The following is a 25826-nucleotide window of genomic DNA, read 5'->3' on the forward strand; positions in this document are numbered from 1 at the left end:
TACTACATTTGTTATTTGCCGCTGACCTTTCATTGATTCATCAGCAACAATTCATGGTATGTGAGACATATGCACAGTTGCCATGACACAGTCTCATAGCTTTGTTATGAGAGCAAGCACAGATGTGGAGATTATCTTTACTTTTTCCATTCTCCTTAACATTGTGTCAGTTTGTGATGTACTGCAAACATGTAGACCTTTTGCTATACTGATATGCTGTTTGCATTATTTAATGGCACAAGTCAGAAACATCCTACATGGAGAGGAGTATTTACAGGTTTGAATTTGACATGCAGTATGGTTATTGTCTGCTAAAACAATCTTAGCCTCATAATAACATAAGTCCAGCCTCAATAAACTCAGTGTTTGAATGCTTTCTCCCATGCGGCCATCGAGCTGAAGGCAATCCTTTGACTGCTTAACAACCTGTGTTTGCTTTTCTCACATGGGCTCCAGAGCTCTCTGAACTTCACTTTCATTTCATACAGCCTGTGGTGTTGTTGGGGTTGGCTAGTTTGCATTGCAAAGAGAATTAGCTGTTTTGTGCTAGCGCTCCAGCCGACATTGAACTTGGGCTGTGTGGTTGTCAGGGGCAACAGTCACACAAGAAAGTATCAATGACCTAATAAACTATATTTGATAGTTTTCACTTGATGTTATATAATTGTATTCATTGGTTCATCGCATGCTGTCCACTTAAGTGGGCATCTGAAAATCTCTTTAAAAAAAATCTAATCTTGTTTTTCATGCCCTGAGAGAGATAAAAAACAAGAAAAAAATTCATGCATGAAAGGGTTAACAGAGATCAAAGATTTAAAGGCATTCCCAAATATTATAGAATTACTAAAAAGATCATGAGTTCACTTCACATGGTATTATATTGTCACTTATCCCAATCTAAAACATTATGTACTGTGTGTAACTTGTTTACCCAACAGCTATAGCAATATATGACTGACCTTTTATTTTGCATTTGTGTAAATTCAATTTTGACTCAAAACCTTAAAGTTACTGAGATATACAGTATATATGTACATCATTTTGTGGTCTCTTATGCTGCTTTTATTTGAATGCATTACAAACAGTCATATTGTGAAATATTATTTCTATTTTACTATATTTTGAAATGTAATTTATTCATGTGATGCAAAGCTGAATATTGAGCAACATTACACCAGTCTTCAAGGTCACATGATCCTTCAGAAGTCATTCTAATATGCTGATTTGATGCTCAAGAAACATTTCTTATTATTGATGTTGAAGACAGTTTAATAATTTTGTGAAAACTTTTTTTAAATTTTTTTTATGAAAAGAAGCATTTATTTGAAATAAATGACTTCAGATGAATAAATCATGAAATAATCCATGCTGAATAAAAGTTTTCTTTAAAAAAAACCCAGTAGTGACCAATTGTGATGTCTGGCCTAGGAGAATTGACATCTTCACCCTTCAAATATAATAAAAAGTCTGTTTGTAAGTATATTGCGTAATCGTGTTTAAAGTCAATTGTTTTATTATGCAATGAAATGAAATTTTTTGGCCATGCTGTCACACAAAGAAATGATGAACAAATGCAAAAACAAGAGAGAACCAACAAAATATTTATAACTGATTTTGTCGTAGTCAATATATTAATTATATAAAACCTGTAGCTGTAGTGTGACTTTTTTGCCAAATAAGTGTGTCAGATAAAAACCTTAACCAACTAAGTGTTTTGTCCTCTTCCTGTCCTCGTCACGAGGGCCTCATGCCTGGTCTGGGTCGATCAAACACACAGAACGCACAGAGTGCTTAAACCACATCAAAATACAGATGAGATAAAAATACAGAATACGTTCACCTGTGCTTGCCGAGACAAAACTACTAAGACCAAGAGCCTGATTTTGTGTGCCAACGCAAAAATAAAACAACTATTCTACAAACAATAAAAAGAAGATCTGCTAAATGAATAAATGTAAAGTTACTTTCAAGCATTTGCTGTGGATAAGAGGATAGGAAGAAACACTTACTACGCAGTAGAGAAGTTTGAGCAGAGTTTGGGAGTCCCGCATGGCTTCGGTCTGTGAGCGCTTCAGAAGGAGGTATGGTCAGTTTTTGACCCCTGGACGGCACTAAAACAGACCTGGACCTGGAGAAATGCCAGAGATGGGCTGTGCCAGATACACACTCACTCCATGGCACAGCTTAATGCATAAGAAATGTAGATCCCACTACAGAAACTGGACTATGCCCTAACTATGCCCCTGATGAAGAGGGATCATAACACCTCCCACATGAACCAAAGGAAGGGTCACCACCACAACATCAACCCTGGGTCCTGAAGCACTTCTCTACAGGATCTTTTAACAGGATCAATAACAGATCAAATGCCACATTGATGAGCATCAGATTGCAGATCCTTCGTTAAAACATACTGTTTATTCACCCGTGCTTTATTGTGATCTTAGTGATTTATTGTGTAGTTCTGTAAGATCGAAAGCATAATATTTGATCTCCTAAGTGCATAATGAATCATATTTACCCCAGGCATGGTCTAATCATTATAGTTCTTTTTCCTAAGCATATGTGTGCGTGTCTGCTCTATTCACACTATATGATCCCAGTGAGGAATGTGACAAGGTGTTTATAGAAGTGACTTACGGTAAAGGGTGCGAGGCATGGCTGCTTGGCTCCTCTTAACGGTGTGATTGGTCTAGAAGACAGTCTCTACTCAGTATTCATCAGTCAGGTCCTGTCCAAATGCGACACCGCTGAAAATATGAACACAAATATGTGGTTCAAGAACAATTTTATATCTCTAGAGAATTGTAGAGCTGGTGGTTAAACAGTAGCCTGCATTTCATATCACACATTCTAGTCAATATAACTGTTGCAAATGTTGTGTCAAATTAACCCCACGCTGAGAGGATTTTCAGTGGAAATATCCTTTTAATGAACACTAGAATGCAAATGTGAATTTAAGTGGTTGTAAAAAAACACACAAAAAAACAGAGTAGAAACATAAAAAAAGTATAATAAAAGTATAAAAATAATATAAAAAATTAAATACTCTAGCCTTTATTATCTGTTTACACGTCTATTCCCATAACAATGTTACTATATTGGTGCTATTATTATGGGTTACAGCATTTATAAAAAAAAATACTGCATCCATCGTTATGTCTTTCACATGTGCAAGTCTATAACAGTGGTGCATTGGTGCTATGAATTATGAGATACAAAAATTCTTGTCTGGAATGAATTATAATGATAATGAACAATAATAGAGATACAAATATTTACTTGAAAGTAAAGCTGCACCTGCACTTCTCAAACTCCTCCGGATAAACGGTTACCACACACACACACACACACACACACACACACACACACACACACACACACACACACACACACACACACACACACACACAATTCCAATGCACATAAGAAAAACATAAGTATTGGGGCTGTGCGCAACCGATTATTACAAATACACACTGGCTCTCCCTAAATATAGCAAGGCATTTCATCCGTCTGCGTCAGTACAGAAGATCACTTTTCGATCTGTGATGAAAAAGTGCTGCTGTTATATACACAGAGTGATGCTTTCCCTACCCAGCTTCAGCTCACATACTAATGTTAGGTTTACCACAGAACTGAAAAGTACATTCAGCAAAAGAAAGTCACTGGGGAAAAAAAGGTGTCAAATCAAGAGTTAATGTCAAATCCAAACAAATAGAATTTTAATTTTCAATTACAAAAATTTAATAGACAGCAATATCTGTAAATAAATGCACACATCATTTAATTCATAGGTCATCTGTCACCAAGGATATCGTTTAGAAAGACTCATTACACAAAGTGACTCTGAAGCATGAAAGTATCCTTCTTCCAATGCTGATATTTATGGATTTTTGACTGCTACTCTGGCAAAAAGAAAAATGTTTACCACGATGTTGTCCCTTCTTAAAATGTGACAGCTCCTATATACAAACAAACAGACGTGTGTATGTATTGGTTTAGTGATTTTATCGGCAGATGGTCTGTCTCGCCTCAGCCCCCTCATATGCTGACCTGATGTAACACACAGATTGGCAGCACCTGGAACAGGTTCAGCTCTATATAGCGTTCTTGGCTTCACTCACCCATGAGCATCAAAGGCAGAACGCTTCACCTGCCAGTGAGATATCTCTCACTGTTTAGAGTCAAGGCTGTTTTAATGTACCCTACTATACTATTGCAGTGGGACAGGATCATTCATGTCATATAGAAACTGAGGTATCCATCTATCCATCCATCCATCCAACCAACCAACGTGGGATCACCGGTATCTTTTTCCTCAGAAATGTTTCTAAAATTATCCTTACAGTCTAAGACTATATATGTTGCACGTTGTGGGCATTCTCACTTTTTGTTTCTACAGAAAAACAGATGGTTGGGCTTCCACGAAAGTGGGACAGGCCAAATATAGACAGCAGCAGTAAATCACCATCCACAACACGCTGCTGAAGCGCTATAGAGAATATCACAGTTTGAAATTGAGTTTATAAATAAACGTGATACTGCCAATAGAGCCATAAAGAAGAAATAGTTTTCAACACCCTTAGAGCAATATGCTAGAGCACAGAATCAACTCTTAACCACTGACACATGGCATAGCATCATATACAAACTATTAAACAAACCACACAGAACATCGAGATTTAGGAAGAAGAGACTCAGCTGCAACGGGTATTTTTTTTATTTCATATAATTCACAAGGCAGCGACCCCCAGTAGGTCAGGTAGAACAAGTATCAAATACTCTCTATTCACATTCAGGAACATGTCAAGAAAACAAATTACAACACAACACATGATACAGAAATTCTCTTGAAGGGCAACTGATCTTAAACAGTTTTTTATTAAGATGCTGGATATACAGAAACTAACCCAAGATGTGTTTTTTTTTTAAATAAAAACACTAATGTAATTATCTTTGTTTTTTTCTTTGCAGTTTTTGAGGGGCATTGAGAGAGGCCGGTCTGAAGTGGCATGTTGGGTGACCAATTGTTCCATATTTCCGCTACAATACTCTAAAGAATAATTTTACACGTTATCCCCGTTTCCTACAGCTACATTTCAATCGCAACTCACCCACATTCGGGCTAAACACATTTTAAATTTAGACAAATGCATTCATAAGAGCAGCATTTCTGCTAGGCCAAGCACGTAAGAGGGATTTGATGCTTGCCATCAATTTAAACTACAGGACTCATTCAGTTTCTAAGCCAAACTATAAATGTAAATTCACAGTAAACATTACAAATGAACCCAAAGGCATCAAACGCTCATTGCAATTGCTTTCCCATTCTATTAATAGTGCTTGAGGTAACACAGTCTCACCCCAAAACGTCACATACTGACGGGTCTGGACCATACGGCAACATACGACGAAAAGGGTACCCTTTAACGTCCATGTGTGACGATTCGGGTATGGTTGGGTTTAGGTATGCGTTAGGGTACCGCTAGGAGGCGCTGCTGGTGCGCTTATGTCTGCGTCTCATATTGACGTTATAGGGGTACCCTTTTCGTCGTATGTTGACGTATGGTCAAGACCCGTCAGTATATGACGTTTTGGGGTGAGACCAGGCTGCTTGAGGGGTGAATCACACTAAAACATGTTCAGGTCATATTTATACCCCCCACATTTTTTTTTTTAAATGATAATTTGCATAGGAAGCAAGGAAACCTATTTTTGTACAATTAAGATAATTTGCATTGACATTTATTTTCATGAAAAATTTCCTCCAAATTATCATTACTGCAATGCATCCAGAACTTAAGAGATTTTGTACAGTTTTATAATTGATCATATTATTTTCATAAGATTTTACAACATAAATACTTCACAACTAAATATGTTTTTGCATTTTGAAGCAACCCATTTTACTTTTCTATTTTATTTACTGTACACAACATGATATGTTACAATGCAAATATTTGTAATGGTATTAAAATAGGGATTATATGCAAAATATAATTGCTTATTTTTTTCCTCTTGGTTTTTGGGGTGAAATAATGACCCAGACAGGCTCTGTGAGATTCACCCAAAGAGAGACTTTTAAGAGATTTCTTAAGGGCCAAGAAAAAATCAGCTGGTTTAGAATGAAATGATCAGTCTAATCAAACAGAACTCGGAGTGTGTGAACCATGTCCATTTCAAATAGTTTGCATTACAAGTATAAAGGACATGGATTGGTCATCGTGTCACAAAAGATAACATTTAGGTTCTTTACAGAAAACATGGCTTGAAGACTTCTCAGTACATATACCGGATTTGTAATATTTACATATGGTACACGAGTCCTCCATATAGACTCTATTGTTAAAGGCCAGGATGTCACCTGGATCCACTTGCATTAAACGTCATGCACAATTCATCAGGTCCTTCAAGTCCCTGTTACCTTCACGGAATGTCAGTCATTATTACGATATGTAGTTAAAGGGGTATTTACCTCTCGTCATGGACAGACTGAACATCACTGCATGCGCTCTGAGTGTGTGTACTGGAATGTATGTGTGTGTGTACCTCCTAAATGAACCAATGACACAGGTAGCAGAACAATCAGGATGTCAAAGCCCTGGTTACGAATCTGTTCTCTGCCCATCAGCCTCTAAAAATAAAAAATAAAGTGTCATCCACATGTATGTTGCTGTATACCATGCTGGGAAAAGACTATGTAAACGCTTTGTTTGAACACGCTGTCCTTATCGGCATTATACGGGTATTCTGCTGATGGGACGTCTCAAAATGTTTAGGCAGGTTTGGAAACCTGAGTGCGTTCGGGCATGGCCCGAATCCTAATGACGAGTTTGGATTCATCTGCATTAGCCTGTGCTTGGTCTGCGAGGTGGGTCCAGAGAAAGTGTAAGTGTGCTCATGCTAGGACTGCTGATCATTTCAGAATGTTTTCATTTAGCCACAAGCAGGCTGTGATCTTCAGATCTTTAGTACGGTTCTTCTGAGAGGATTACACAACTCTGATCAGACTCCACATTCACAGATACACAAATAAACACACACAGGCATATTTTTCCTTAGATTGAGGCACAAAGTCCAGAGGCATCAATCCACCCCGTACGGTGACACAGAATCTTCTACACACCCCTAACACCGGTCATCCTCATCAGTGTCACTGAGAAGCTCACAGCCTGACGTCCCAGACGTGGCTTGTCCTAGTCGTTTACGTAAATGCCCATTAGGCACCTGCCAGGAGTGACGTAGTTGTGGGGCAGAACTGATGGTGTTGGAGCGGCCCAGGCTGGTTGCTATGGCAGCCTCGAAAGTGAGAGTCTCCTCCACACCGGTTGAGTCCGGACTGTTAACGTCCTCCTGCAGTGTCAGGTATGGCTCCGAGATGTATCGGTGAGGGGTGGAGTGGGCCATGGCGGTGCCAGGACCAGTCCCGGTTGGCTCCTCCCCTTCCTCTGCGGGCTTGGCTCTTGACTGAGCCTCCCCCAGCTCGGGATTGGCACGGCACACTAAAGGAGAGTAGGAGATGTGGGGCCGAGGACGAGAAGGTGTCTTTGGGAGTTGCCGACGCCCTCGAGGCGTCCCTGAATCAGAAGTGGGGGGAATTGGGCTGCTTGAACTATTTCCCTATAGGATTGTAGGTAAATAGACAGACAGACAGAAAAAGAAACAAATTAGGCGATGAAGGGAAGAAATAAATGCATAATTAGAAGTCCTTCAATGTACACTGGCATTCGAAAGTTTGGGGTTGTACGATTTTTGTTTTGAAAGAAGTACCTTATGATCACCATGAATGCAAAAATACAGTAAAAATAGTCAAATATCATTACAATTTAAAATAACTGCTTTCTATTTTAATATATTTAAAAATATAATTTATTCCTGTGATGGCAAGGCTGAATTTTCGGCAGCCATTATTCAAGTCTTCAGTGTCGCATGATCCTTCAGAAATCATTCCAATGTGCTGATTTGGTGATTTTTGTGGAAAACAAAATATCTTACCGACCATAGACTTTGAATTAGTAATATGTTTGCTTACCCTAGAAAACACTAAATATTCTGCTGGGTAAAAGTGCACATGTGTTTGTGTCCTCACCTGTCTGAGGGTTGTGTGGTTCCTGCCCTCACTGGGTGACCGAGAGTGGGGTCTCTCCTGGGACTGACTCCTTTCCTCTGAGTTACATCGAGACACGTCTGGAGACAGCAGGTGTTTTCGCTCTTTAGACCGTCCTCTCTCCTTGTCCACTGGCTCCCGCAGGTTTGATCTGACAGCTGCACATGCACAAACATAAGCATATGTGCAAACACAAGACACACATATAAATGTGGCTTTGACCTGGGAATCGTCACAGAGTACACAAGTCCAATTTCATTGAAAGACTTGTATCATTATGTTTATTTTAATTTTTGTATTGACATGGTACTTTAGTACCCACGCTTCTGACAGCCCTACTGCAAACTCACCTCTGAAGCTTCTTTGTCTGGGTCTCTCCAGTCGGTCAGGGCTCACCCTCTCCAGAGAGAACTCTTCCTGCCAGTCACCATTCACACACTGATCACCAATCGTGGAGAATGAACGCTTCATCAGTTTGCTCTCTGAAGATACCTGCTGTACATGTGCACACAGAACACACATACAAACCCCAAGAGCACACACGCATCAACAAACGGCCAAACACAGACACAAAAAACGAAAAAAAAGTAATGTTATGGTTTAATATTTACACACTCTTTCTCTTTTAAATACTCTTTCTCGTGCATAATGACATAACACTAAACAATGTAAATGAAATGAGTTTCTGAACTGAGTTCTAACAAAGGCAACCACCACCTCCTAACATTCCCTGCTGAAGGAAAATAAAAGGGTGGTCAAGCTGGTTAAACTGATTGGTTTCTGGAAGCTGGTTACACCATAGGTTCCCATTCAATTAAACCACCAGTTCTAACCAGGTTGACCTTTAGCACACCATTTAATCAACCGTCTAAAATATTTTACCATATTTAAAGCAAATATGACATTAACACTTTTCATTTATATTACTTTAATATTTATATAAATTATTTAAATATATTTAAATATAACAATATTAGAAAATTAGAATTATTTTACCATAATTAATATTTTAAACTCAAACTTAATATTTTCAGAGGCATGACTACATACAATGTTACCACTCAAATCTGAGTTTTTAGATTTTCCAACAGGTTGAGCCATTACAGTCCCATCAAATCCCAAACTACACCTTTCTACCCACTTCTTCCATTCCCTCTTTGGGACCAACGCCAACACTGATGCTAACCACAGTGCAGGCTAGGCTAACACAGGTAGTACCTGTGACTCTACCTCCAGGCGAGGCATGGAAGAGGCTCGGATAGAGACGCCTCTCCCTGGCACTTGCAGAGGATCGGCCTGCATGCTACTGGGGCACATCACACTGCTAAATTCTTTGTGCTCTGGCACCTACGCAGTTAGAGAGAGAAAAAACGGGGAGGAGGAAGAGACATTCAATCCTTACTAAAAAAACAAAAATTCTCTAAATATCATTGCACCAAATGCCCATTCGTTCTATCCACCATCAGAAGTGGACAATGTAATAATCCTAAAGTAACAACCTGGCTAATGTTATACTCTTTTAGAAGCAGATTGGGAACAAGTGTTCATTTAGAGATAAGAAAAGATAAGTTTATATTCAAAAAGATAGAATAGAGGAAAAGTAAAGTGGCAAGAGTGAAGCACCATAAGCACAACAAAGAGCCAATACGCATAAGCAACTCATAGGGGGTGTAGATAGTTTCAAAGCAGAAGCCACACATATTGGGCATACTCACAAGCGCTCTTGCACAAAAGAGTTTCAAACATAAACCAACTTAAAATCCCTTAAGACATCTAGCATTATATCACAGTTCATGAAAGAGAGGCAACGAAAAAGCTACCAAGAGGGAAAGAAAATAAGAGTACAGATAAGAGCACAGAAAGACTGTATAACTGATCACTGGTTATATAAGTGATGGATGTTATCTTGACCTAGCAGTCTAACCTTGAGAAACCACATCAATACACCCGTCTGAACCTTAAAAAAACAACTCTCTAAAATCTCTTCCTTTACAAGGCAAGAAGGAAAATAATAAAGGGATGGCAATAAAGCTGCAAAATGTGAAAAGAAAATGAGTCAGGAAATGTAGAAGTATCATGCAAGGTTGTGAACCAGAGAGGTGATGTCCATGCAGATGACTTCATGATAGATTAGACGTCAGTCCAATTTGTATCTCTTCTATGTGCTTTAGAGTGGCAGCCACTCAATGAATTAAGTAATTTACAAATAGCGTGGCCTTTTGATCAAATCTGGACAGTGTTGATTATATCTCTTGCTGTGAATTTTTTTATAATAGCTTAAACGAATCTACAAACCATTGCCAGACATCTAAAAAAAAAAAAAAAAAAACAGTAGAAAAAGATATGAAAGGTAGAGTTTTGTGACTTTTAGTCCAAGTTCACAAAATAAACTTTTAGCACACAACTGACAATGGACATTTGAATTAGCAATTCAATTTTTTTTGTTTGTTTGTTTCAATTATCTTTTGTTTTTGTTTGTTTGTTTCAAATATTTTTTGTAGAGTCAATTATTTTGCTTATACCACTGTTTTTTTGTTTGTTTGTTGTTGTCTACATAAGCATACACACTACCCACAGTCTCAGACACAGTCTCAATTAAAGTCCGTGCTTTGCCAATCACATCTCAAAATATATTCAGAATATTTTTTTCTAACTTTATATTCCACACCTATATATTCCTTTGGCTGTGTGGTATTCAGACCCTATTACCTTTGGTAACTGTTTTATAACCTGAATTATTCATAAACCGTCATGGAATAAAAAAATGAGCATGAGCTTGAATCCACATACTGTTTGAGAATTTTAAATAGATAGTGAATTTGAATGTTTCACTTAACAAAGTAGCTATCAGGTATCTCATGCACATATGTAAAACAATGAATAAAATGCAAGACAAGTCAAGGCTTACTGTGCCAATATGTCTGAGATGAAATGCATTTGTTTGTGTTTTTAGGATCTAGTTTCTCCTACCATGCTCTGGAGGTGATAGTGGTGTTGGTATTCCTCCCTCTCCTCCATGCTGCCTTGGCCCAAGGGCTGCATGAAGAGATCTTGAGGGGAGATGGGACTCAGTGCCACAAACCCACCTCTAGTGCTGAATAAACAACAGATAAACTTGCCAATTATGCTCATGTTGGTATGCACCACAAATGTGTCAATAAAAAAGGTTTGTTTTGGGGGATCAGAAATTAGTAAATAACTAAAAATGTCAATTCAGTTCAACAGTTTATATCACGTTGTTGGATAAAAAGAAAAAGATTAAGACCTTTTACTTTGGATTTTAAGAGGGGGATATACATATTTGATGCTATTGTTCATGCTAGGTTAATTGTATGTTATGTAAAAAAAAATGTCAATCTTTATCACAAAAATCATTACTTGAATTATTTAGTTTTTTTTGAAAATGGACATTTAATTTAGTTAAAATTGAAGTACTAAATAAGTTAACTCTTTCCCCGTCGGTGTTTAAAAAAAAAGTTGTCTGTTCCCCGCCATCGTTTTTCCCCAGTTTGCCCCCATAATATTTTGTTGCATGAATATCTGAACATGCAATATATCAAAAGAAAGAACAGACCCTCTGCTTTTAAACAAAAAAAAGTTGTATTCTAGTTTCATGCATTTTTTTTTTTTATCAACACTTGAATGTGAGTAAGTTTCATAAAAAAAACAAAAACATTTTAAGCAAAAAGCTGAGAAAATAATTTTTTTGTCAAAGACTACATCTGGATCAGATTCAGACCGATGATCAAAACATTGATGGTATAGACAACTTCCATCAACTCCCCCAAAGCTTGCACAGTCATATAGTTCATCCTAGGTCGACATTTCATTCAGTAACGTTATTCAGTTTTGATTTATGCTGTTTATTGTTGGTGATCGCGTTATTATACATATACATATGTGAGTACATATGCTATCGGTTGTTTCTGCATCTTCGCCTGTGTTTTGATCAGGAGATTCAGTTCTCTTTCAGAAGATGTGTAATAGCGCCCCCTACCGTATAGCAGTGAAAAAATGGAAAGCCGTAAAAAAGGGGAAGCACTATCTAATAAAAGACGAGAAAACTCGTAAATGCCAGGGAAAGAGTTAATAATTAAATCTAAAAACAAAAACAAAAACATACTAAAAACTACGTATACATATATATATACACACACACATGAACACAACATGTACACTTACAGGGCAGATCCTGCACTGTGGGACAGGAACGGCATAGCCTTGGCACTACAGAGAATGTCCTGTGGCAGTGAGGATGCATCCATGCGTTGGAACATCGGTGCATGTTTCTGCAAGACAACATTAGATGGTCAGCACAATCTCTCCATTGACACAGTGACCTAGTTCCCCACAAAGAAGCACATCTTTCCAGCTTTAGGAAGTATAGCGAAAATATGATGGCTTTTCTGTTGTGTCTTTTCAAAACCCCATTCTATACAGTTAGATGTTGCATATATAAGCTGATTCAATTGGCCGAAAGTTGGCCATGAGTCGGCTGTTCTTTAGCTCTCGAGTTCGTGTTGCAGGAGATAAAATACATCTCTACCTGTTCTTCAAGCTGTTGACGGAGCTTCTTAGCTTTGTTCTGCTTGTAGTAGTCCATGATCATCATAGCTGCATAGATCTTCCCAATGGTCATGTCACTGGCTGGAAAAAAAGGTTTGTTTATTGTAGAAAACAACATTTCAATGCAGGGTGCAAATTACACTCACTTTTAGGGGAGTAAGTGGACGCCTCTAGTGGCCAAACTAGTACAACAAGCTGAACTTTCACAACCAAGGTGAATTATACTGATAAATGTTGTTCAAGCTTTAAGAATACAAAAACCTGCCATACAGGATCTCTCACCTATGTTAATGGGTACAAGAAAATCAAGAGATTTCTGGGAGAGGTGTGGCCAGATGACACTGATTTCTTTCTGCAATTCTACGTCCATCTGACCCCTGTCCTCACCTCCTGTTACACAATTGAACCATTAGAAACAGTTGAAAAAATATTATTGTAGAAAATAAAAAAGTAACAAAACAAATCAGAGTAAATGATCAGTGATGCCAACCTCGAGCGATTTTAATGTCCAGTGCGGTGCGTATCAGGGCCATAAGTGTGGAGGTGAAATGGACGGACATGTCCTCATCCACTGGCATGTTCATCAAAACCAACCGCTGAGAACAAGTCACCACCAGGACAAAATACAAATTAAATTCAAGAATTGCAAAACTAAAAAGTGAGTGCTCATTTAAAAAAAACAAAAAATCATCTAGGTTTAGTTGTTGTTTAACTTTTACAATTAACACAAAGATGTCACAACACCACGCATTCATGCACACAGTTGAAACACATATATTGGATAGAGACAGAGTAGAAATGTATGCATTTCATATGTGAAACTGGAAAAGTCTGAAGGATCACACTTTATGAATATGCCCTTTGCAACATGTCTTTAACATGGGAATAAGCGTCAGGGTTATGCCAGTGTTTTGGAGACATTAAGGTGACATATTCAAATAAAGTATCATTGGTGGATGTACAGGGACTTTATGGTAGGATGATTAAAAGACAATGACAAACAATAACATCACTGATGATCTATGAATTATAATAATATAGTTGTATGTATCGCAATTATTTGACATTCAGTGGCCCTAAAACACTATAAATATCATTGCATTAGATAAACATGAAATCAAGAGTTATCTGCAAACAAATTATACTAGAACTTATTTTTAACTAACTTGTGTCACACAAATAATTGTCACTTGGATCAATATCCTTTTAAATAATACAAAAATATATTTTTTACATAAAGATATTCATATACTTTGGCTTAAGTGTCCAAATACTTTGAGTAAATAACGTATTTATAAATACAAATAAATAATTGAGGCCACTGTAATTACATCCTTTAGCTTGAGCCTCTTGAAAACAAGCAGACTTCATTTAAATTGTAATACTGCAGACTACCTTATACGCCAATTTGGAGGGGCATTTCTTGCCCAGACCAAGCGGTGGCGACATGCAGGTCAGCATCTCGTACATATCAGTGTAATGAATACGGCCACTGGGAGGGGGTAGTCACCAGGGGCAATGTGATGAAGAGGAGGAGGAGGAAGAAGAATTGGGCATTCCCAAGGAACGAGGGAGGAGAGGAAGTTTGGCGTGGAGGAAAAAAGGAAACAACAGAAAAGATAGAGGAAGAAGGAAGAGACAGGAAAGGGAAGGTCATTTAAATGCGTTTCATACTTAAGAAATGAAAAACGGTCAAAAGGGAAACTGATTAAACAGAGGTGAGGCCAGGTGGAGGTTTTTCTATGCAATGCAGGCATAGAAGAGGCTATAGGAGAGAAAATATTAAAACAGCCAAAGATCTGAAGAGTCAAGCAGGTGGATCCGAGGGTTTGACAGGGTGTATTGAAAAGGAAACCCTGATATTATAATACATAAACCCACAGGGGTAAATTTGCTTAGGGTCAGAAATTAGCAGGGACTTTGGGTAAAAATGCCAACAAAATTCATTTTTCCCTGTCATGAATTCCTGAAGTTACATTTTTAACATCAGATGTATTTTGTGACATTTTTAATGATCTAGTTAATTATTTAGATTTTATTTTAATGAGATAAAAAAATAAACCATACAATAAAATATACAAATGTAGTTGTTTTAGATAGATATACATCTTCCGATGCTACTCGGACACATCCTCAGTGATGAACCAGTGGTCATAGGATATTTCGAGTCTTTAATAGATTCTCGCCCGGGAAACCCTACCAGGGGTGATCAGCCCCTGACCAAAAAAAATATGCCCTCATCAAGTAAAAACTGACACGTAGCAAATATATCCCTTAGAAATATAAAGTTATTTTCTGACACTGTGGTAGGTCAGGGGCATAATCTTCTCTTGATTTACAAACAGGTGAGACAATGGTAAACACGAGGAGTCTGCCCTCCTCTAACCTTAAACCCACATTTATGGAATTATGTTCACTAAAAGCCCCAAATCCAATTCATACACAGAGAGACTGAATCCCTACTGACATCCGTTGGCAGTGTTAGATATTATCTAATGGAGTTCACTGATAGATGGCTCTCAGTGTCATTAACTGCAGCAGTTATTCACACTTCAGGAGCAGGATGCGGGCCAAAGGGATGAGCTGTCTCTCTGTGCACTGAGCTCTTGTCTCTGCCAGTCTTTGACCCGGTGGAAAGTAGCACTGGAGTAAATCACAGGAACGAGAGGGGAGTAAAGGGTGGTAGCTAGTGAAGAAGTGGGGAATGATAAAAGAAGAGGAGGAGAGAGAGAGAGGCAGAGAGGTAGTTTTTTCGTGGGTGAGCCAAACCTTGCATGCCACCCTGTAGGGACAATTCTTTCCAAAGCCCAGAGGAGGTGATATTGAGCGTACTACTTTGTACATCTCCTTATAGTGTAGTTTTCCACTGGAGAAGGAAATACTGTCCGTTAATGGTAAATAGACAATGTCAAGTTAAATGTAGGAGTGGTCATTTTTCATGAAATATACTTTAAAGGGGTCATATCATACATTAGTGATTTTTTTCACCAAAAGCCATCATCAAGTTCATGACCATTTGAAGCCATCTCTCTGAACCATTGGGCCCTATTTTATGATCCAAGCACATGGTCTAAAGCGCACGGCGCAAGTGCACTTGGGGGATCGAATCCACTTTTGCTAGATTAATTACGGGAGAAACAGCCGCGGCGCTACCATTGGGCCCGGGTGGGCCTGGGCCCACCCATTTTAGGTCCGGGCCCACCCATTTTGACCCAGTTCATCCAATAAGCAGCCAGAGGAAAGCTTTGAGTGAAAGCGCCAATCAGCGGCTTCTACCCCACGTGTGGACTCTTAAGCCTGCCCACAGGCTGCATCGTCACCATCAAGCGATCCAATGAAATGAATGACTTTAGCGCGAAAGCTTTTCAAGCAAGCTCAATGAGACAGACACATACAGTAGCTAATATGAAACGCAAAACAAAACAAAGCAGCTTATTTTCATTTCAATTCAGCAAAAAATGCTCAGAGGAGCTGGACCAGGAGGAGGAAACTCCGTCCTGCTCGGCCGCCCTTTCCCCAACAAGTCCTCCAGTAGCCACCCCCTCACACCAGCAAGGCAAGTAAGGTTAGGCCGCCCGCAAAGGCTGTCTGTATCAGGGATTAAAGTTCTCCGCCGCTACGACGGATTTCTGTTAATTGCAGGGTTCCCGCCTGTCCTAATTTTTTTTATTCACTTTTCATAATTTTAAGGCCGTAAATATGCTTACGTTTCTCAAATAGTGTAATAAATGTCTTAATTTCAGTTTGAATAGGTCTTAAATTAAGGAAAGATGAAGTGTAGCCTATTTACATTACTGAGGGGGATGTGATCAAAGCCTGGAGTGGAGCGAAAACACTTTCCTCTCTCCACTCTAAGCGTCCTGTAATCACTCAGCTCTGACTCCACTCCGGGTTTTCCATCCCCGTACACGGGAAAAACTGCTCCATGTTCAACTTCACCTCATTTTAAAAGTTATTCAAATATGTTTGTTTTTTATCTCATGAATTTCTGAATTTATAATAATATAATATTTATAATATTGTATGTAACGGTTTGGAAAAGTATTCTACACGTTTAATAAATAGAATAATATAGCAGTGAATGCGCCTAGGCCTAGAGAAATGCACATTTGGATTAAGAGAGTCTGTTTCTATTCGTATTGAATAGTTGTGCATTGATTTGTATCGAATTTGAATTTCAAGCTTTATAGCTAGTCTATTTAGGATATAGAATGCCTGTGAAGTAAAAAAAAAAAAACATTTTATGAGACACGCTCCAGTTAATGTGCAATCCAATGTCGCGCCGGCACCTCGTCTTGATTACATTGTCGGCTATATTTGCTTCTCATTTATTAAATCTAGGCAATTATTTTATGAAACATAGATTAAAATTAAGATACAATTTATACAAAACGAAATTCACTTTAAAGAAAGGCTTTATACAAAACAGAACTTAATGAAGTGGTAAAAATCATGCCGACCCACGAACCCCCGCAAGGAAAAATGTATAATTGTCAGTAGGCAGACAGGTAACTTATGATAGCATTTTATGTGTTATAGGAGGAGACAGGGTTCAGCAGTCTAACAAAAACAGCGTTCCCCAAGAATACCTGTCACAGCCTCCGCTAGACCTGTCATCAATAGATGAGGCTGCAAGCCAGCCTAAACTCCGTACATTCCCAGCCACACACATATCAGGGAAAGATAGGAGTTTTTCTGACAGGTGGTACACAAAATTCCCGTGGCTGGAATACAGCATCTCAAGAGATGCTGTTTTTTGTAAGTCTTGTCGTCATTTCCCTGAAGCAGCTTATGAGGATAGATTTATTAATACGGGCTTCAAGGACTGGAAACATTTTTCTGAGGGTTGTGGCAAACATGAAGCCAGCAGGGCACATGCTGCAGCGCTGGGGAAAATGAATGGTTTCAAGCAAAGTCACCAGCCAGGACGGGGAAATATAGTTAATAAAATAAAAACAAATTACCCATTATAAAATACATGTAGGCTATATACCAGTACTTCCACAAATGATTAGTTATCAGCTATCGGATTGTTATGCTGTTGTTTTAGATATGTTACTCATTTCATTATTCTGAAGAAATAAGCTACAGGATAAATCATTTTTGATCGTTTTTTCCTGCTGTTTGTGTTTAGCAGCTGTGTCAGTTTCAATGCTGCTGTTATTTCATGTCGACGATATGTTCTTCTGTCATTCTGAATTTATAAGAAAGATGATTGGTAAATAAATGGAGAGAGAGAAACAGACCCTCCAAATATATAATTCCGTTTCAGTCTTTTTGTGTAGCCTATTGAACGTTCAAAAGAGATCAATGAAGTTATGTTTACTGCCAAGACAAGAGGACAGCGACACAAGAGAGTTTTATTTCTCATGCCATTTAATCATGTTTTTGCGTGCATATACGCACTGTAAACCCCTTGGGTAGGATTAGGGGTGCGGAGTGCCTGCCTATTACACGCCATAAAGTGCGTACCATATGCACGCGAAAACTGTGTGTCATGCGCAGGCAAAAAAACCAAAAACATTTTTGGCGTATAAATGACACGAGAAATACAATTCGTGGTATAGATACGATCATACGCACTTTCATTAGAACGTGTTGCGTAGGTAGGCTACGTGGTCGCTGTCCTCAGAAAAGCGCTGAAACGGAGATGAAGGGGACTATTTGGCTTATTTTAACTGGCCCATCCAGTTTTCTGGAGGCCCACCTACAATCAAAATCCTGGCGCCGCTACTGGGGAGAAATGTCCGGCGCATGGTCTAAAATTGTTGTCCCTATTCTCCTAATGAGTAATGGGTGTGTTTTGGGCTTAATATGAAAAAAAAAAAAACAATCAGAGTGTAATTTCCCATTCCCTTTAAAAGCCAGTTGCGCTTGGGTTGCTATTTACGGTACATGGCGGAATTTGTGGACCCGCTGTGGACCCCCCTATAGGCCCATTACTAGCGCGCTCTTTAAATAACAAAAAAAAATACTGCACCATTGACTTTAGACCAGGTTTCAGTTGGTCAATGGCGCAGTCTTTTTCTGTTGCCTCAAAATAGCAACGTGCCAACAACGCGCCTAAACATACCGGTACCTCGTTTTCCGACCAGCACGCCCATGGAGGCGCAAATGGGTGCTATTTAAACAACTTTGTGCAGTACGTGAAAAAGATAACTGCGTCAGGCTGAAACTAGCAAAACACACTTGCGTCACGCATGGTGCTGGATTGCACTGGGTGTATGATAGGGCCCTTAGAATCAAGCATGCCATTCTTTGCTGCTGTAAATCAAATGCGCAGAATGACCAATTTCCACAGCTTTGTGCCAGTAAATGAGATCTGAATTCTGCAAACAAATTGTTTTCTTATACTATTATATCAAAATAACAAAGAAATTTGATTATCCATGATATGACCCCTTTAAATCATCCTACGGTGTTTTTAAAATTGAGTGAAGAGAGACACAAAAGCATTACTGACAATATCAAAACAAAATTATACAGTTCACTGTTAATAAACATCTTTATAAGCTTATATATAATATAATTTTATATACTGTTAAATTTTAGATAATACATTTAATATTTTTTGCAGAATAAGAAAAAATTCAGTCTATCATCACATTTTTGGAACATTTGTATTGCATTTGATCAACTGAAAAGAGTGGAGAGCTGCATCTCTCACCATGCTGCACGGTCATACTCTCCCCAGATCCGTATAAACTCATCCAAGTGGTGAGGACCCAGAATGGACGAGTCACGTGTCAGGTACTCAAAATTATCCATGATCACAGCCACAAACAGATTTAGCATCTGAAAGAGAGATAGAGATGTGAAAATGGAGACTGTGAAATACATATAAAATTGCAAATTGTCCAAATAAATGTATTTTATCAAAAAATAAAAAATGGATTTGGTGTGAAAAGTGTGTGGGTTTTAAGTGTAAATGTTTGTAATGATGTGTATTTGTGTCATTAAACTGTACAGCTTCTCACCAAAAAAGAACTGAAGAAGATGAAGGATACAAAGTAGAAGTATGCAAAGTCGGTACCACATTCTTTTTTTATCCCCTTTGTTGAGTTGTTGATAGGAATTGAGTGGTCTATTTCACACTCCTTTTCTCCTAAACACGATAACATGATTTCCTGCCATGACTCACCTGTTGCACTCCTAAACACATACACACATATATGTATATCATAAATTAAGACACATTTATTCTTCCCTTAAAAGGAAGTCTGCTTCATTGTATAGGTTTTATAGTGAAATAATTAATATATAATAAAATGTAGCACCTGTTTTTAACAACAAAAAGAAAGAACATTAAAACAGATGCAGAAATTATAAACATAATCTTACCTGAACAACAGCATGAGTGCACCAAAGAATGAGTTAAAGTTATTGTGTGTGTTGATTTGGCTTTTGTCATTTAGCTTGATGTTGCCGAATACCTTTAGTAAGATTAAAAACACATAAGAGGTGTCTGTCACATTTACAGGCTTAACAAAGTAAAGTAAGAGAAAATGTGGCACAGAAATGAAGGAAGACACAGAGAGAAGAATATAAAGATGGAGACAGACTGTCTAGGGACAAAGACAACCTTTACCTGCATGCCAATGATGGCATAGATGAAAAACAGCATGGCGATGAGCAAACAGACATACGGAAGGGCCTGCAAGACAAATCTCATGTTAAACTTACAGATTTTTTTTAATATATAATAAGTGGTTTTGGTTCAAATAAAAGCAAAAACAGTGTTTAGAAGAAGAAGAATAAAAAGAAGATTAAGGGATCTCAATATCATGCCAATGGAGTTAAAGACATGTCTGACCTTGAAGGACTGGACAAAGGTCCACAGCAGAATACGGATGGTGTAGCCCTGACGCAGAAGTTTAATCAGCCGAGCTGCCCGGAATAGCTTAAGAAAGCCCATACTAAAAGGCTGAAAAACCAATCAGAACACAGAGGTGATGCTTATGCAAATAAATACTGGAGACAAAATAGAATATAAAGGTCATTACATGTGGAAAAAAATACTGAGTACATAGCAATCAAAAGTAGCTTGCGCATGCATATCAATATAGGCTAAAAAGTTATTAGAATACAGATATTATTGCTCATGCAAACAACTACTGCCTACAAATCAATCAGAATTAGAGCTGCACAATTAATTGTTTTTAAAAAATCACAATCTCGATTCAAACAGCACGCAATCTGATTCATAAATTAAAATGATTTGGCTTTGTCTATTAAACCTATGACAAGTACGATCACAGCAAACATTTAGATCTGCATTAGTGCTGCTGCTGATCCAGAAAGAAAAGTTGTCATGTATAGGCATAAAACACAGAATGATTATTATACAATTTAGATTATCACAGAATTACTGGGATAAAAGTTTATAGTTCGGATATAAACACTGATGTCTACCGTAGCGATCAGAGTAAATCACATTTTGAAAGTAACGCTTCAAATAAAGATTGTACTGATTACATTGTTACACCAGTAAGTGGAGATAAGTAACTGATAAACATTTTATTAGTCATTGAATCATTCATTCAAACCGTAAAAAAAGAAGAAGAAGAAAATCTAATTAATGCAATATTTTTAAATAGACAGCAGCCATAAAGATTTTGTCAGAACCTCTAGTAAATGGCATGTTATGTTGTCTAGTTGTCTATTTATAAACGTGGGCGAATCATGATCTCTATTTTGAAGAAACAAATTGTGACGCTTAATTTATCGAGAATCGAGCAGCTCTAATCGCAACACACACATTCCTCACTTTTTCACTCTGCAATTTGTCAACCGCAATTTCAGCAATGCTTCCTAGAACCGTGATGAAGTCAAATATATTCCATGTGTCTCTGAAATAATTCTGAAAGATATAAAGGTAATAATGTATGTTGGAAATGCATTTCAGAATATATATTATGCACTGTATCACATTTCCAGTGTTAGCTTACCATGATACCAAACGCCAGGATCTTGAGAACACATTCCACAGAGAAAATAACAGTGAACACAGTGTTGAGGTATTTTAGCACATCATCATAGCCTTCAGGACGAGGATCATGATGCTGATAGAGAGCAAAAAAAGAGACAAAAAAAAGGTCTTCTTGAATAATTATGTTTACACCATTTACTTTTTTTTTTTACAAATTTATTTTTATATTGCTCTTATGTTACCTGACAGTATATACAGTTTATCTATATACAACTTATACAGGTTTCAATACATACAGGTATGAAACAACTTGAGGGTGAGTAAATGATGTTCACTTAAGACATAAACCGACTATGTTTGCGTGAATACTCGCCAATAATTATTTATTTAGCCTACAATGAAACAATATGTACGATAGGCTTATTTAATTACATTTAAAAAAAAATCTATTCTTTTGTTTTTATGCATCGATACAAAATCATTCACATCAATGTCAGTAAGCATTCGTTTACACACATTCAGATCTGGAGCCATTTTGGTATGGAACACCTGCATTTCAGGATCCATTTAAAACCTGATGGATGCTAATATGTCAATAAAGCACTTTGAAAATTGTAACTGAAAACTGAATGAAAGAGACAGACAGAGAGAAAGGAAGATTTTCAAATTTCAGTACAATATCAAAAAATATCTGTGCTCTGTTACACTCTGTGCCTCAGTAAGCATGTATGCAGACCATTGCAGACATGATGACTAGTGGAGGCCCACCTCTAACTCCAGGTGAAATTACTCACGGGAGATGGCAGGCTAAAGCTAATGAGGAAAAGTTAAATAGTAGCTGGTGCTTCAGATCAATATTTAATAAGCTGTGACTCATAACTGTCTGGTTTTCGAGCAGTATCACAGACCAGGGGTCACCAGCAGGGGCTGAAAAACAGCTAAATCAACCTAATTTATTTTGACAAATACACAGAGAGAGAGAGAGAGAGAGAGAGAGAGATGAGAGAGAGAGAGAGAGAGAGAGAGAAGAGAGAGAGATGAGAGAGAGAGAGAGAGAGAGAGAGAGAAGAGAGAGAGAGAGAGAGAGAGAGTAGAGAGAGAGAGAGAGAGAGAGAGAGAGAGAGAGAGAAGAGAGGATGAGAGAGATGAGAGAGAGAGAGAGAGAGAGAGAGATATTATTGAGAAGTATTACCCCTGCAATACTCACAGCACTTTTTTGCAACGAATAAATAAATATAAATTATTCTATTTTTTTATTTGAAATTATTCTATTTTGATAAAAGAAAGAGATCACAGTGCTGTGACATCTCTCCTTACCTTCATCATGAGAACGATGGTGTTAAGAGCAATCATCGTCAGCACGGTGTACTCAAATAAGGGCGACACCACAAAGTGCCACAGCCGATACTGTAAGGTATGTTTGTTCTGGGGCATGTAGCGAGTCAAAGGTTTGGCACTGATGGCAAAGTCGATACAAGCCCTCTAAGAGAGAAATATACAGTAAGACGGTTTCTCAAACACATTTGCAATTAACTAGCAATTGTCAGGAGGTAAAAAACATTCCTTGCACATTTGTTTATTTTTCAGGGTACAGTGCAACAATGCCAATTGCAGATTTGCAAGATTTGTGTTGAAAATATGTACAGGCACAAATATTTGGATGTCAAAATAATGACTTGAATCTGGGGTATTTTTCATTCAAAAGGTCTTTTGAGACTGTTGAAGTGAAGAAAACAAGAATACTTCTACAAAAGACTCATGCTGCATGTACAAGCGGCAGCACTCTGTTGAACATGCAACAGTGATTCCCTTAAGTGCAGAGGATTTTTCTTTTGTATGTTTTTTAAAATACAATCAATTGTTGCCTCAAGTGTGTGTCATTGCTTCAATGCACACTAATAAACTTGAATCTCAGCTTGAATGCAAAATAATCAGTCACCTCGTTTTTCTCCAGACTGCACTCCTCCATCATTTTATCGCCCTGCTCTTGGAAGGTAATGATGATGAGGGCCACGAATATGTTGACGAAGAAGAATGGGAACACCACAAAATAAATGACATAGAAGATGGACATCTCCATCCTGTTCCCCTGACTGGGACCCCGGTCCTCCTCAGTCACATCCACAGAGTGTTGCAGAACTCTACAATGCCAAATAAGTGTGTTTACAGACAAATCTATATACATTTATCTATGCTTCCTGTTCCAAATGAAACTGAGGTTACTCTGCTAGAATACCTGTGCAAACTTGAGGGGCTTAAAGATGCTCCAAGAAACACCAGCAAAAACTGCTACTACTGCCTACAGCCCTTTTTTCCTTTGGTTGAGCATTCAGGTTTGTTTGCAATGTGTTAAAGTGTGAAGCTAACATGTCTGTGAATGGGTTTTAGAGTGGTTGAAAACATGGGTGTGGTCTAATTCACTCTGGCGGAGGTTAGTAAAACGTCTGAAATCACTAAAAGCACCCAAATAGTCCAAATACACGTTGGGCCTGTTGTGCAAGTTTCCTCTAAAATGTAAAAGTTGGAGTTAACCGAATATGCAAATCTCAGCACACAGCTTTTAGAAAGGTGTTAAGAAGAATGTTAATCTTATTAAGCTGTTAATAAGTTTGTCAAATGATACAGTGTGAAAATATGAACTAAAGTTGGCTCTTACTGCGGCCACCCTTCCCCAGTGGATACTGTAAAGAGAGTCAACAGGGCCCAGATGACGTTATCATAATGGAAATCATGTCTTTTCCACTCTCGTTTCTCCTTTTTCTTGTCTTTGTCATAGTCAATGTAGTAACCCCTATGGAACATTAAGAAAAAACATTTGCCACATCATTTGCAGAGATTTGTGCTCGTAAAAATGTCATCCTTCTATTCATAGCACCATTGAGCTGAGCTGCTTAAATTAATTTTAGAATTATATTTAGAATTTACATTCCAGCTGTAATGGGTACCTACTTGCACTCGTTTTCTGTGTCCTTAGAACTGTCGGTACAGTAGTAAAATTTCCCTTTGAAAAGCTGCACGGCAATGACAGCAAATATGAACATAAAGAGCTTGTAGACGATGAGGATGTTGAAGACATTCTTTAGCGACGTGACCACACAGTCAAAAACGGCCTGAAAATCAGTAAGAGACAGACAATAACAAGTTTTTGTTTTTTCATATTTCTATTTAACTTTTAATTTCAGTTTTAGTCATTTTAGTACTTCAACTTAAACCTATTTTATTTCAGTTACTTGCCAATGCAACATTTCAAATTGTCATGTGATCTTTTTTTAAATTTTCTTTCAGTTTTATAACTGAACTCATTGATTTTTTTATCCCTATTTTATCGATAGAAATATGGACTGACAAAAATCTGAACATGTAAACATGACTTTGTGACCATTCTTTGCTAATATAAAAAATATTTTGGGTTGATCATAGCGATACAATATTTCAGTAATGGCCACTGTTGGTAAATTCTCATCAATGCTGACCGGCAGTAACCCACAAGCCTTGCCGTTTCAGAGATACTCTGACCCAGTCATCTTGCCATTACAATTTGATTAGAGTGGTCTGTGAAGAGTGAGGAAATCGACCCAGGCAGGTTGGATGGTTCCTTGCGGATCATACGCGTCCCGTTCCAATGAGCCTTCTTTTCCTCCCTGATCTCCATGATGAGTTTGCGAGACCATGAGACAAACCATTCCCGGCTCGTAGCAAAGTACAGTAAAGGTGCTTGCTGAACAAGGCTATACAGGGATGCCCTGGGTCAGAGATGCGCTTGTGAGCTATCTCGTGCCCGGTGCGGCTTCCTTGTGAAAGGCTCCAAACTTTCCATTAAAATCGTGCTAAATGGCTAATGGCCGAGGGTCCGGGTAGCAGTCTTCTAGTCTGCCCCGCCTTATTGGTGGCAAACGCAGTGAGGCTGCGATCTACCTAGTCAGATCTAGCCCTGGGTCATATAGATCAAGTAATATGGGGTTGTATTGAGCTGCAGATATTGCCTCGGGCTGTTAGTTCTTGGTCACTAGATGCACTGTATAGCTACAATCTTTGGCTACAGCTAGTGATTTTACAGCACAGTGAGCTGGCATTTGAGAAGTATGGCCTGGGTATTTCATTCCAATGGCGGTAACTCCATGAAGCAGCGTTGAGTTCCACTTCGAAAGAGAACTTTTGGTTACGTAGTTAACCCCGATCCCCTGAGAAGGGGAACAAGACACTGCATCACGTTGCCATTCT

General features: G+C 38.2%; 1 protein-coding gene across 7 annotated transcripts in view; it reads right to left on the reverse strand.

Moving 5' to 3' along the window:
- Positions 1-4705: 4705 nt before the first annotated feature.
- Positions 4706-25826, reverse strand: part of cacna1ea (calcium channel, voltage-dependent, R type, alpha 1E subunit a) — a 121721-nt gene continuing 100600 nt past the window's right edge. For 2 of the 7 annotated variants that reach the window (XM_079638746.1, XM_079638745.1), the window contains exons 28-48: positions 24555-24715; positions 24262-24396; positions 23545-23746; positions 22923-23087; positions 21625-21738; positions 21444-21536; positions 20490-20600; positions 20265-20330; positions 20018-20109; positions 19654-19828; positions 19344-19471; positions 15446-15542; positions 13167-13272; positions 12959-13066; positions 12657-12757; positions 12293-12399; positions 11081-11204; positions 9329-9457; positions 8461-8605; positions 8093-8268; positions 4706-7623 (exon numbers count right to left, since the gene is read on the reverse strand). In XM_079638746.1, coding sequence (XP_079494872.1) covers positions 7132-7623; positions 8093-8268; positions 8461-8605; positions 9329-9457; positions 11081-11204; positions 12293-12399; positions 12657-12757; positions 12959-13066; positions 13167-13272; positions 15446-15542; positions 19344-19471; positions 19654-19828; positions 20018-20109; positions 20265-20330; positions 20490-20600; positions 21444-21536; positions 21625-21738; positions 22923-23087; positions 23545-23746; positions 24262-24396; positions 24555-24715 — 3027 coding nt within the window. In that variant the 3' untranslated portion in view covers positions 4706-7131. The remainder of the gene's footprint in view (positions 7624-8092; positions 8269-8460; positions 8606-9328; positions 9458-11080; positions 11205-12292; positions 12400-12656; positions 12758-12958; positions 13067-13166; positions 13273-15445; positions 15543-19343; positions 19472-19653; positions 19829-20017; positions 20110-20264; positions 20331-20489; positions 20601-21443; positions 21537-21624; positions 21739-22922; positions 23088-23544; positions 23747-24261; positions 24397-24554; positions 24716-25826) is intronic. The other 5 variants (XM_079638748.1, XM_079638747.1, XM_079638751.1 and 2 more) reach the window with 5 other exon arrangements.

Source organism: Phoxinus phoxinus (assembly GCF_949152265.1).
Source record: "Phoxinus phoxinus genome assembly, chromosome: 15".
NCBI lineage: Eukaryota > Metazoa > Chordata > Actinopteri > Cypriniformes > Leuciscidae > Phoxinus > Phoxinus phoxinus.